Here is a 14,055-nt window from a genome sequence, read left to right on the forward strand (position 1 = left end):
GGGATGAAAGCAGAGGAGCTGCGTGACCGAAGATGTCGGGAGTGAGTCATGGGGAGGAGGAGGACGAGACAGAAAAGGATTGTACCTGCAGAACCAGTGAAACCAGTCATGAAGGCCAACCTGGCGTCACGTGGTGCAATGTATTCACTCTAATGGAAAAAAGCATACACAAACTCAAACACAACAAACACACACGAGCTTTAATATCAGATGACATAATTATGATGGACAGCATGTGTACCAGGTGAGCATCGGTGGCAGGGATAATGTAGGCAGAAATATTCATGGCACGCATTTGCACTCGTAGCTCCTCCAGCTGGAGAGAGGTGTTTACTGCTGTGCTGGGGAGGTACTACAACACACACACACACACACACACACACACACACACACACACACACACACACACACACACACACACACACACACACAGCAAGAGTAAAAATCTTCAGATGGAATAAAAACTTGAGGAGCTGCTGATTCATCCATCTCTGTATTTCCCTCCATAATCATTAACTGCAGTCCATGTGCTGCAATCATTAACTACATGTACATAACTCATGCAACATGTCCTGATCTCTGGGATTAGAATTTTTAGTTAGTGTTTAAGTTGATCTTTAGTTTTTTCCTGTTATCCCGGTGATTCCCTTATTATTCCAGCCTTCCCTTCTTGAGATCCTCGTGATTGCTTTGGCCTCACAATTAGTCCGCTGTTTGTAGCCTGATCCTAGTGTCTAAATTTTCAGACAGTGTTCCAAAATGGTTGAAATTTTGAGTCTATACATTTTCAACTCATTGACTCAAATTGCTGAGTAAAATCATTTGTTCAATTGTTATTATTGTTATTGGTGTGAAAAACAAGCTTCCATATATTTTGGACCCTGGTTTGGTCTGTTATTCAGCCTGCCTCTACTCCTCCATATGGATCAGTCACATTTTTGACTTCAGCTTTATTTTTAGCTTCATTTGTGTAATTTTAGCAAAGAAATCAACAGTATCCCCTTATATAGACGTTCAGTTGACAAGCTAATCTTACCGGTGGGGTCAAAGAGCAGTTCCTTTCAGTTGATTCTCGTGCAACAGCACCATCAGTGTTTCCTGAAATTGCATGCACACAGAGGTAAAAGACCTTGGAAAAGTGATACAAGTGACTGAACTGAGCTATGCAGGCACATTTTTGGATTAGTCTAACGTAATCTTTCCCTTTAAAAGGGGCTTATTGTACTGTCTTTTCAGACAATCTGAAGGTCACAGCAATCTGCGGGACCAATGTGACTCAAGGCTTTGAGGACAAGAGTCAGACTGGACACTCAGAGTTCATATCAATCCCATTAACCACAGCAAGAGAAGTGCAATCAATCAAGATACTCCATTCTGTCATGTCCAAGTTACTGCTGATCAAAAACCGCTCTGCAGAGTTTATGCAGTCAAATTTTGTGCAAAGAAATACAGACAAGTAAAACCACCTGGCACAGACAGAGGGGAATGCACATACTTCTTTAAATGCAAGTCTTCTTTAAATGGTCTAAGTGCTTAAATCATGCAGTGTATGTACATGCAGACTGTAACTGTCCCTATAACAGCAGCTCCTACACGTGAGCTGTTCTCCACTTGACAATTTCTGTACTGTAAACAAAGAGAAATATTGATCGCCACAGTGGCTCAATAAAAGTCTTCACACAGAGAGCAGATCCTAATCAAAGAGGATAAAGAGGAACTTTTTTTTACCTGTTAGTGCTGCTAGATACAGAGCCAGCAGCCAGCTGAAAGAAGGCATCTTGACACTCCGAGCCCTTTGCGAACAGATCCACACACGGAGTGGCTGAGGATCTGATGTTGCATGCAGCGTATGTGTGAAAGTGTGTGGGGGTGTTGCTCGTAAAAGCATTACTGCCCTCTCTCTCTCTCTCTCTCTCGCTCCCTCTCTCTCCTCCTCCACTGTCACCACTCATTATCTCCCTGATAGGAATCATGTGTGGTGGCACTGGAAGTGAATCTTAGTACTTGGAAAAATTCCTGACCAAAAATATGCATCCATCCATGAAAAACACCCACCTGTTTGTTTTGTGGGGTTTTTTTTGTTTCCCTTGCATCTGACTCAACAGTTTTGATTGTATTATGATGTAATGCAGTGGCTGTGGGTTAGAAATTCCCACTTTTGGGAATTTTATTGTTACTGTTTGTGTATATAAGAAGAGAGAAGCAGTCTTACACTGAACAACATGGATAAAGCTGCTTATATTCTGTGACTGTGTGATTGGAGAGTATTTGTCAGGTTGAAGGCAAGAACAGGACCCAAACACAGAACTTCCTGGTTAGAGGCAGTGAATTTATTTACAGTGAGAAGTGAACGGTGAAAAATAAACAGTTCAAAAAAGTCGTGACTCAGTTTGTGGTTACTCAATCTGCAATTTGGGGTTCGGGCCACTCCACCACAGCCTTAATCTCGGCCGTCTCCGCCCGGAGCAGCTCCTGTTCCACAATGAAACCAACAAATGTGGAACTTGCATTTCTCACCTTTTACAAACAGAGGTTTCTCTAGTAGCCACTGAAGAACAAGGCAAACGTGATTCTCATGATCGGACAGGGTCTTCGGAAACATCAGAAAGTTGCCAAGGTAAACAAAAGCAAAGTGATTCATGAAGTCCCTCAAAATGTCGTTCACCGGAGCCTGGAAAACCTCCGGAACCAGATGGTAAGCGACCAGATGGTACGCGTTGCAAAGGTCAAGTTTGGTGAAAATGGTGTCCCCTGCAGTAACTCTAAGGCTGAGGACAACAGGGCAGAGGGTACTTATTTTTAACTGTGATTTCATTTAGTAAGCGGAAGTCGATACAAGTATATACAAAGTGTCTGTACACTTTCTTTTCCACAAAGAGTGAAAAGAACAGTGAGACATGAACAGTGAAAAGCAAACTGTTCCAAAGTCGTGACTCCTGTGCAGCGCTCTTGGTCAGTGGTATGTGGTGAAATCCCACACACAATATTTACAGCTGTGCTCTGCTCCCGCCAAACTCTCTTTCCCAGGTTCCTAACAAAACAAGATGTGACGATTAGTTTAACGTTTCTCCTAGACGAGGGATAAAGACAGGTTCACCTCAGAGCCGGGGCTGTGCTGACTATGTCACTCCAGCGTCAACTGAAGTCCAGCCACTATGTTAAGTATTAGACTGCTGATGAGGATCATCAGCTGCAGCTGGTGAATCTTGATTGGTGGAAGATATGGCTGGCTTCAGCGAGGGAACTCCTTAGGCCTGATGTTGCCTGTAAACCAGCACACAGGCCACACACACACTCACACACACATACCCACATAGAAGGAAGCAGGGGACTGGGAGAGAACATAAAACATAATAAAAGGGGCAGGTCGACCGGCGAGGACTGACGTACCATGACAGTATTTATCTGAGGACAGATAATAAAGACATGCGGTCGTGTTTGTGTCTGCACACCAAGACTACTTGTAATTCTGCAGAGATTCCCATAAAAATCAAACAAAAAAACCCTTTGGTATTTTTAAATCGTTGAACTCATGCCAAACAGATAATACCACTTAGCTGAAAGGAGGAGGAGGAAGAAGAGGAAGGAAAAAGGAGCAGGGAAATGTATGAGGAGATTAATTACAGCAGCAATACATTAGGTTGTCTTCGAATATCTTTCTAGCTTCTCAATTTTTTTTTAAAAAAATATTTCATTTTCATTTTGAAGAGATAGTTTGATATTTATGCAAAGACACAAATTGGCTTTCTTGTTGTGAGTTATGTAATATAATCAAATTAAAGCCACAAGGAGACAGATGGTGTGTTTGTAAATGAAGGTACCAACTAAATTCACCTATCAACACTTGGATAGCTTACTAATTAACATACGTTTCATTTGATGAAGCTGCACAAAAGCTGAAATTGAAGGGGGATTATTTTTTAGGGGTTGAGCACATTGACTTTCTTGGGTCTTGCAGTCGAGAGGATGTCACTGCACCCACTGTTTCCTTTGGACAGAGCCTGGCCACATGTGTCCCTCCGGTCTGTCTTTAGGACAAACTAAAATATGTTCAGGATACATGAATAAAAGATGGATGCAGCATCTGGTTCTGGAAGTGCCTTAACCCTGTATTGTTTTTAATCGACATCAAAGGTAATGTCTGTGGTTTCAGTAAAAAAATCAGACTGTATAGAAGATGAAGTAAACTTCATCACCACAGAAAATGCCATTTTGTTGTGAACACAGATTAGAAATGGCAAGACGAGGGCACATAGTGGGGAGTCTCTAACGGGGAGGCACTGGAACAGCGAGAGCTAGGTCAGGTTATGAGAGTGAGGAGTTAATGCAGGGAGGAGAGAGGAATACTGATACTGCGGGCTTGAAGGCTGAGGTTGTGAGGCTCTGAGGAGGGCAGCCGAGTGAGCATTCGAGAGGTGAGTGAGTGACTGTTGTTCCAACCTTGTTTTCCTGATAATACAGAAGAGATGACAGGCAGGGGGACAAGCAGGTAAAAGCTGTGAGTAGTTTTAATTCCAGTGAGTAGGTTGCAGAGAGGTGTGGAGAATCTTGCCAAGGAGACCAGGTTATTGAGCTGCAGGGGAGTAAAGCAGTGACATCACGAAGAAACTGGAGGCACAAGGAAATCAAGGTAAGTACAGAGCATGAACACGAAAACAAGTAGCAATGAAACCTGGCTACCACCACGAGTTAGCTGACAAACTGGCGGAGAATAGAAGACTGTGCTGGTCTTAAATACAGCCTTTCTGATTGTCGCTAATGGATGAGAGATATGTAGGGCAGTTGAGGGAACAGGGCTCCGCCCAGAAGGCGGTCAGAGGTAGACACAGGAAGGCAGTGGAAGCCAGACGCTCCCTCTGATCCTGATAGAATTACTGTTTTCTGCCTTAATTATAAAGAAAGTTTTTACAGGACTCTAAAAAGTCCAGTGAACTGCTCAGTACACCATTACTGCTTCCATAGAAAGTAAGGACTTGCCTTTTGGAAGGACTTGCCAGAAGAAAGCCTCTTCTGTCTAAAATAAATATGGCAAAGTTGCATCTGGATAAACAACAAGACCTCTAGAACAATGTCTGTTGGATAAACAAGGCCAAAGTGGAGATGTTTGAATGTTTGATGAAAACCAGACGAAGCAATAACATTTCATACCAAGGAGAAAGGAGTTTGGCTTGTTTTGCAGCCACAGAACTTCAGCACCTTGCATTCACTGAGTTGACCATGAACAGATCTGTATACCAAAGTATTCTAGAGTCAAATCTGAGGTCATCTTTCCAGCAGCTAAAGCTTGCCTAGAAGTAGGACATTAAACAGGAAAATGATCCCAAGCATACTCATAAATCTGCAACAGAGGGTGTTAAAATGACCCAGTCATTGGGTCACACATTGGTTTGTATATGTGCAATTTGCTAATAATATAGCACTGAAATGTAGACAAACCCATTAATGGCATGACTGTCATTTCTACCAGCTGTGCAGCAGGTTCAAGTGCATGCTATTCAAGATGAGGACGGCTGATATATTTTTTTCAACAGGCTGTCAGTGTGAAAGTAATGTATTCATTTGATAGAGTGAAAGGTTTCTTTACATTTTCTTTTTAAACATTTTTTATTACCAAATCCAATTCTGTTATTTTTGCATAGTTTAACACACAGACAAGCACACACATTGGACTATTTATCAGAAACATACTGCTGTAAACCAGTATCTTGTTTCTGGCCATCCAACAATTACCACACCTTTGGAAGGATTGTCATTGTCATGTTGACAGATGGACTCTGGCATTCATGAGATATGGGGGTAGTCAGTACACAACACAATAACATAGTGCTTCACTGCCCAATGTTACTGATTGTTTAACAAGCCAATGCCATGATTTACTGACACTATAACTACCTGATGTGAATATATTTTTGAGATGCAACACTTCTATGGTGCTCTGGGATCCATTAGCTTTGAACATGACTTCAAAACCTGACAGACATTCAGAGCACAGTGTGCTGGAATAAGAAAAAGCCTATGATATAACACTGGGTAATGTAAAGGGATCACAGAGTGTCTCTTAGGCTGGAACATCAGAGAATATGAAAGCAAAGGTTCCTGTGATTTTAATGAATAGCTAGCTGCTCCAATGTTACACAGCTGTGCTTGATGAGTAGAAGGTATACGGTTTAATAGGGCAACACAGCTGTGTAGTGATCAGCACTGTTGCATTTGTGTAGCCTGTGATCCTGAACTTGATGAGCACTTAGATGGAGGTTTACCTAATGCAGTAATAAAGTTAGTACTACACCTTATCAGCTGGGACCTCATTTCACCCTCAGAACTGCCTTAATTCTTCACAGCATGCATTTGACAGGGTGATGGGAAAATTCCTCAGAGATGTTGCTCCATGTTGAAATGATAGTATCACACTGTTACTGGAGATATGTTGGCTGCACATCCATGATATGAATCTCCCATTCCACCACATTCAGTGGGTGGTCTATTGGATTGAGATCTTGTGACTCTTGAGGCCATTTCAGTACAATGAACTCATTGTGATGTTCAGGAAAACGGAAGTTTTGAGCTTTTGTCAGGGGCCGAGTTGGCTGTACCAAAATTTGGGACTCAAATGCAGACTCGCTTTACTTAGTACAAGAACTTCATTGAGAAAAAAAGATTAGAAGCACCAGGGGTTCACTAGGGGTCAGAAGAGCAGGGTTACTTTGATTCCTGGGCGGAGTATACTGAAAACAGGAAATAAGCTTAGTGCTGAAAAAAAATCAAGATAACAACAACATCAGGGAGTTACTTTACCACTGGAAGGTTGCAGACAATCTGGTGACAAGTGGAGGCGCTTAATTGCATCTTGATGGAGCACAGGTGTGTTTGGCAAGAGCTGGATGCTGGCTCTGCCCGAAAGAGAGGAGAACCCAGCTCAATCTGGATTCAGAGGCAGGTAAAAACACACTCCAAACATCACAACGACCCAGACTATGACAGCTTTGTAATCCTGCTGAAGGCACCCATCAGAAGATGCATAAACTCTGGCGATAAATTGGCTTACATGGTCAGCAAAACAGAATTAGGCAAACTCAGCTGGTATGGTGCAAAGTGTGCCAAGAAAATTTCCCCTACACCATTAAACCAACCTGAACGCCAAATACTGATGCCACCAAAGACTGTGGCCACCAAAGACTGTGGCAGAAAATCGTCTGTCAGGCAAAATCTTCTATTCTGCAATTTTGGTGAACCTGTGTAAATTATAGCCTCAGTTTCTAGTTCTTAGTTGACAGGGATGGCAGCTGGTGTGGTCTTCTGCTGCTGTAGCCTGTCTGCTTCAAAGCTTAATGCGTTGTGCATTCAGAGATGCTCTTCTACAAATCTTGATTGTAATGAGTAGTTATTTAATTTATTGTTGCCTTCCTATCAACTCAAAACAACGTCAATGTCTGACCTCTGACATCAGCAAGGCAATATCACCCACAGAGCTGCTGCTCCCTGGATAATTTCTTTTTTCAGACCATTCTCAGTAAACAATGGTTTCTGGTTGTGAGGGCAAATCCCAGCAGATCAGCAATTTCTTTGGCAGGCTAGTCTTGAACATGTCTGCATGCCTACGTTTACTGAGATGGGTGATATTTAGGTTTGACATTTACTACAGGTTTAACAAATGAAAAGTGGCTGGTCAGTATATATATTATTGGCTTTCTTGGCTGTTTAGTGTGATCTTGCTTTATGTTGATATTTTCTGCTTTCGCTTGTTTGTCAAAATAACCAAACAAACTCTGTTTTTGAAGGTGCTATATGAATAAATGTATTATTATAATTCATGCACAACATTTAATGTGTACACAAATACATCCAATGTGTAGATATTTCAGTGAAAGACACTCATGTAAACCTGCCAACAGTGTAGGAGGGAAGTTGAAAATATTTGTTTTGTGAGTCAGTCTTGTTCTCATCATGGCTAAAGCAACAAGCAGTTTCTCTGCTAAAAAAAAATAAATGAAACTAAAGCCAATAAACATAGTGGATGGCATGAATGCTGCTTGTGTGCTACTTCAACATTATGTGTGCAATGCTATTTGTATTCTTTAAATCCATTGTGAAAAACGAGTCTTTCCGACTCTATTACAATTAAATGTCACACTCAAAGCATCTTGTCTAGTATTTTTAGATCGCGTGACCCAGAAATTAGGTTGGACATCTTATTATCTGATCCAGTGAAGAGCCATGAAAACCATCTGATTATAATCAGTGTAAAAGCCTGAGGTGGTATTCAGGGATGTTTGTGAGGGTTTTTCAATCAAATTACACACCACTCAGTGTAGCTCTTGTTTAAAATCCCATACTGACAAAAAACACAAAAACTGAATCTTTCATTGTAATATGAGGAAGACAGAGGACGATATGTATTTATTGCATTTAATATTATGACATAAGCTCGACTGACTTTGACAATGACGTGAGAGAGATCAGCCTGAAGGGCTTGAGCAGCTACACATTAGTGTTTCTGGGTCATTTTTGTAGAGACTTTTGCCCACTATGAAACATTACCACAAATTCCTGCCCTGCCCTCTATTTCCTGCAGCAAAGCTGTATCACATTTAACATCTGGTAATGTCAAGAATGAGCAAACACTTAATTTGCTACTGGGGAAAGATCTTAAGCAACCCCTCTTTTTCGTTTATATTTTGCTTCCATGGAGCCAGACTTTCTTGTTATTTTTTTGGTGGTTTTGATTATTAAAAATTTTACTTGGAACATTGGCTGTTTTTTTTACTCTCATTCTCAGTCCAGTCCTTGTACCTGGCCACTTTTAGACTGATGTTTTTGTTGTGTTTCTTTTTGCTACAGACTGGTAATTTGTCCAGCGTGCATCCCTTGCTCTTTGGCATCTGGCAGCTGGTTTTTTTTTTTTGCTATTTTTTTTCTATGTTAAGCCACTCAATACTAACCTATGAATCATTCAGGAATAACTAGTGCAACACATAACAGACAATGTAGCAAAGAACTGATTTTAAATTGTACCTTTAGGCACTTTTGTTACTAGAAGCCTGTTGCAAAATAAATAGTTTGTTCCCATTTCTTCAGCTGAATCTATGAAAAATGACAAGAATAACCCAGTTTGACAGACATTAAATCCCTGTTTTATACTAACAAGGTTATTCCTAATGTCATGAACGGCAAGGTGAGGACTCAAGACTAGACAAGGCTATAATATATAATACTGAAAAACAAAAATGTTTTATTTTGACTGATTTAAAGTCCAAAAGAAAACCAAAATCCACATGTAGCGTTTTCAGTAGAAGAAATACTTCATCACTCATCCAAGTGACTTCTTCAGTTTCAGCTGACTTGAGATTTCCCCAATCTTATAAACAGTACATTTGCATAATGACTGAAACTTGCACCACTGACAAACAACGGGCTGTGAGGTCAATTTTTAATTTTTACAAAACTGTCATGACCATTGATCAGGACTCCAAAATAAAACAGGAAGTAACTAAACAAAGGCAAAGGCTAGACAAAACTAAAATTCAAATTGTGAGCAATAAAGAAATCAAGAAGTGGACATAAATCCTAATAATAAAAGAAAAAGTTATCAGAAGACCAAAAAACTCAGAAACAAGGACGACGACATCCAAAGACTATTAGCTGAAAACTTGGCATATCTCTGCATGTTGTGCAGTGCATCCTTAAAAAGTCTGAGGAAACTGGACAAGTGGAGGACAGAAAGAAGACGTCACAGGCTTAAAATACTATCTACAGCAGATGAACACTTTCTGAAATCATGGTTGTCTCAGGACTGCACTTGAGGCAAATATTTTGCACTGTATGGACTAAAGGAGAGTGACAAGTTTGAAAGGACTTTTCTTCTATTACATCATGAATTTATAAACATGTAAAGTTCTGAAATTTCATAAGTAACAAATGAAAACAGGAACAAACTCTTATCTTGTTAAAAATGACATTTTTATGAGCTGTAAATGAAGCCCTGTTTGAATATGACCCTAGTTCTCTTACCGGTTGAGGTAAATTAAAGTAATATAGAGCTGGGCTGTGGCTTGGCAAAAAATCTGCTAATAGCTGAATCTGGTACGACCAAGTAAGCCACAAAAGTCTCGGGTTCTTTAGTTTTGTAACTATACACTTTTTAACGATGACTTCAATGTAGCCTCTATCCTATTTTGACGTTGGTCCAAAGTATCCTCCATTACAGAAGTAAATTGAGCTAAAGCTGTTTGGCTCTCATCTGTCACTGTGCATTGTAAAAGCAATCTGCTTATGGGTCAATAAAACCTAGTATTGCCCATAAAGCTTGTTTAGCTTGCATAATATCTTGATAACACAAAGAGAACACAGAGAGGTGGATGAACAAGCAGTAAAAATGGTTATGCAACTTTTATTCGAACCCTGTAAACTGTTGATGGGCAGTGTACTGTGTCCAGAGACCCTCAGCGGTCCTTCAGGACATGTATTTCTGCTGAAAAATGAGTCACGGCTTTATTTTCCTTTCATAAAGTCTGTAATCATCTTTAGGCAAAGTTTTGCTGTGACATTCAGAAATACTTGCTGCAACATTTCAGCTTGCGCAAGCCGAACTATTCAAGGGTTTATTTAAACTTTTTAATAAAGGTGACTAAATGTGACTTTAACTAAAGTTAAAGGTGATAGAGATAGTGCCCTACATGAGTGAAAGGATGCCTCCTGGATGCCTTTCTGGTCAGGTAATTTGGGGAATCTCCAACCTGGATGAGAACCACAGTGCCACCCAGAAAACCCCAAAATGGGCACAGGCAGGAAGATATTTCTGCACTTCTGATGCCTCTATGACCCCAGGAATAAATGAATGTGTCAGTGTATGGATGGAGTAATTTCTGCTATTTGTTTAAATAATAGAAAATAGGAAAAAACAAGATCATCTTAGATGTTTTTGAGGATGACCCATATCCATAATATTTTGTCCATCACTGCAGATGTTTTCTAAAACATGCTTAACTATTCTGGCAGAACAAACAGAACAATTATTGCCATGTGTTGTTAAATGATTCCAGGCCCACTAAAGATAAGTTTTCTTTGATCATCTGCATTTGGTATCTGGGGCAATGTGATGACTTTTTGAATGTTATCTGCAGAGATTACTCTTTGATATCATTAAGATACAGCGCTTGTTGAAGCTGACGCCCTGGCAGTTTGTTTCTCTTGTACACTTAATATGCACAGTGAATTAGTCTTTGTTGCCTGTTAACTATGTGCTGTTTGCATTCATATTAACTGTAAAAGACTTTTGCATTAACTGTACATGGATTTCTTTTAGGAACATTTTTCTTCTAGCTCTGCCACCACATGCATAATAAGTAATGCATAGTGGGTTGCTGTCATTCTCAGAGTATATGACCTCTCTCCATCATACTACACATTTGCAGCATGCATTAAAATAATGCCATCAATTCAGTGTGTGACAGCTGCAGTGTTAATAAGTTCATCCTCTGCACCATTTTTTTGAATGTCAGTGAAAGTATCGAGTACACAACATCTGTCTGCACTCTATAAATCCAAAATCCCCCAGGGGAAGTTTTACTTTGTCACATCTTAATCTTTTCTGAGCTGAGGATGACGCATGCTTAAAAGGCGTGATGTAGTCAGAGTGTACAGACACCTTATTTCAAATGAAATTACACAAATGCCAGTTTAATCCTCAGCAACTGAGATGCAAAGACTGTGGAAAAATAAACTGACACGTATCCTAAGTTGTCGATTGTTGCCAAGTTGCCAACTCCTCAATTTTGGCTGCAGTGGCTACAGGTCTGTTCTTGGTGTTTAGATACATTTAAGATATCAATTTGAAAATCCTATGTCACCTCATTCTAGCGTTATCGTGTTCTCACAGTTGGGTGTCCACACTGCCCATACAGCTGTTCTCGTGTTCTCCCGTGACGACAATACTCCATGAGGAAATCTGTAATGCTGTGAGGTCTTATTAATATATTAATATATTAATATACATACTTGAAGACATATATAATATATATATAATATGCTTTTGCCATCACTGTGACTCACAGAACTTACACCAGCGAAATTCATATAACCTTTTCTTTTCCGCCTTCAGTGCCCTACATTAATAAATAATTAAATAGGTTTCTTTGTGGAGACATCCATGGACATATGTGTTGCCAAGTGATAAAACAAACATCTCTCCAACTCTTTTTATAACACGGTAGTTAACAAAATATATATGTACATTAAAAAAAACTAGAAATTAATGTTCATACCACTGTGATAGCTTGTGATAGGTATTGGCTGATAGCTCATTTTGAATAATGCTCCACTTCTACCTAATTGTGTGTAATATGGGATGAAAAGCAAAAAATATTTGCTTTTATCACTGCTTTTGAGATCACAATTTTCACAATATCACAATTTTCTTAAACAAATACCGACAGATAGTGTTTGTAATGTTTCTAAACCTTTTTATTTTCTATTTGCCAGGTGGTGCTGTTTTTGCCTTTTCCGACAGGGGGTGCTGCAGCACTCTCAGTACCCCTTGTTCTCACGGCCTTGGTGTTGACCGAGAATATTGACACAAACTCTGTTAGCAGTACACTCAAATGAGCATTTGGGGGCATAAGTGCCTCATGTTGTTTCTTGATGTTTCTGCAAACTCGAGCAAACCTTCCAGGCTGTGAAGTTTTAATGTGTGTGTTTTTGTTGAAATGCACACTAATATATTTGCACTGTCAGAAAAAGACAAACGACTTGTTTTCACTGATGCCTACAAAACCGAATCTTTGGAATTCCAGCGTCAAAAATTAATTTTAAAGGAGTTTTTGTTCAGAGATTTAAAGGCACCCAAAGGCATTATATTTTGTTTTTTTTGTTGGCTGATTGGACATCTGCTCAGATCGCTGCATTTTAGTGTTCTAGTTTTAGCACAAGGCCAACAGAAATGTTGGTGAAAAACAGAAGAAACACCACTTCAAAGAAAGATCTTGGGCACTGTGATTCTGTAGTAGAGCTACAAATCCTTTGGTTGCAGCCAGCATTCCCTCCGCTTTAGAATAATTCTGGATCCAACCAGCTTTGTGTTAGCGTGATGCTTGTTCTTTCTAGCCTGAGCACAATTTGCAATTTATCATTATCTTCATGCCCTTTCATACAATAAAAATTATATTTTAGTTTTCTTTAGTTCCCCTTCCTAACAGACCATTTTGCTCCTCCTTGCACAAAAACTCAGTCAGCTAATTGTCTCTATTCACCCAACCTGCAGATAACCTGAGAACTCATGTAACACAAGTAGTAATAGAGCTGTTTGCTTAGTGACTGTAAATTTAGTACAGTATCGTAACAAAAATGTAAAGTGATTACAGACTTTGCTTTGTAACACGTTATACCCGCCATAGCAGCAGTAGACTGAAGTAAAAAAAACAAACAAACAAACAACCTTATATGGAGCATATAGAGTAGCATGCACTAGCTTACAGACATGCACTTTCATAGACGCCATCTAATGTAATGAGAGTGGGGTAGGTCTGACTGTGAAACCACACACTCATTGGCTATGACCAAAACTTAGTGAATGGATGATACAAAGTGAGTAAATGAGCCTATAACTTCATCGTGTTTAGAGAGCTCAAGTCACAGAGAGCTGTTTTCCCACCAAATTTAATAGTACTGCAACCACAGGTATCGCCCTTTGGTGGCAACTGCAGATTTAAGCAACTTACCTATGTGCATAGCACCTAGCGCTGTAACGCCACACCCCATTCAAATGCAGATTCTCTGTCTGTAGCCGCTAAACACTTTGGACTCACAATAAGCACCAAGAAGACTGAAGTCATGCTTCAGCCTGCAAAGGAATGAACAGCAAACATGCCTGAAATAAAGACTGACAGCAAAGACCTTAATAATGTTGACTTCACCTATCTTGGTAGCAGTCTTTTGGCTTCTGAAAGTCTTAATATCGAGGTATCCAAATGCATCGCTAAAGCAAGCGTGGCAGACTCTAAAAGAGAGTATGGAACGATAGGGGATTGAACCTGGAGATGAAGTGCACAGTATACAGAGCGG

General features: G+C 40.0%; 1 protein-coding gene across 1 annotated transcript in view; it reads right to left on the bottom strand.

The window, feature by feature from the left end:
- Nucleotides 1–2,771, bottom strand: part of xpnpep2 (X-prolyl aminopeptidase (aminopeptidase P) 2, membrane-bound) — a 22,440-nt gene extending 19,669 nt beyond the window's left edge. The window contains exons 1-4 of the mRNA XM_084950896.1: nucleotides 1,729–2,771; nucleotides 1,037–1,098; nucleotides 242–352; nucleotides 86–149 (exon numbers count right to left, since the gene is read on the bottom strand). Coding sequence (XP_084807022.1) covers nucleotides 86–149; nucleotides 242–352; nucleotides 1,037–1,098; nucleotides 1,729–1,888 — 397 coding nt within the window. The 5' untranslated portion in view covers nucleotides 1,889–2,771. The remainder of the gene's footprint in view (nucleotides 1–85; nucleotides 150–241; nucleotides 353–1,036; nucleotides 1,099–1,728) is intronic.
- Between the last annotated feature and the right edge of the window lie 11,284 nt (nucleotides 2,772–14,055).

Source organism: Perissodus microlepis, chromosome 2, assembly GCF_051167445.1.
Source record: "Perissodus microlepis isolate ML-2025 ecotype Zambia chromosome 2, ASM5116744v1, whole genome shotgun sequence".
Taxonomy (NCBI): domain Eukaryota; kingdom Metazoa; phylum Chordata; class Actinopteri; order Cichliformes; family Cichlidae; genus Perissodus; species Perissodus microlepis.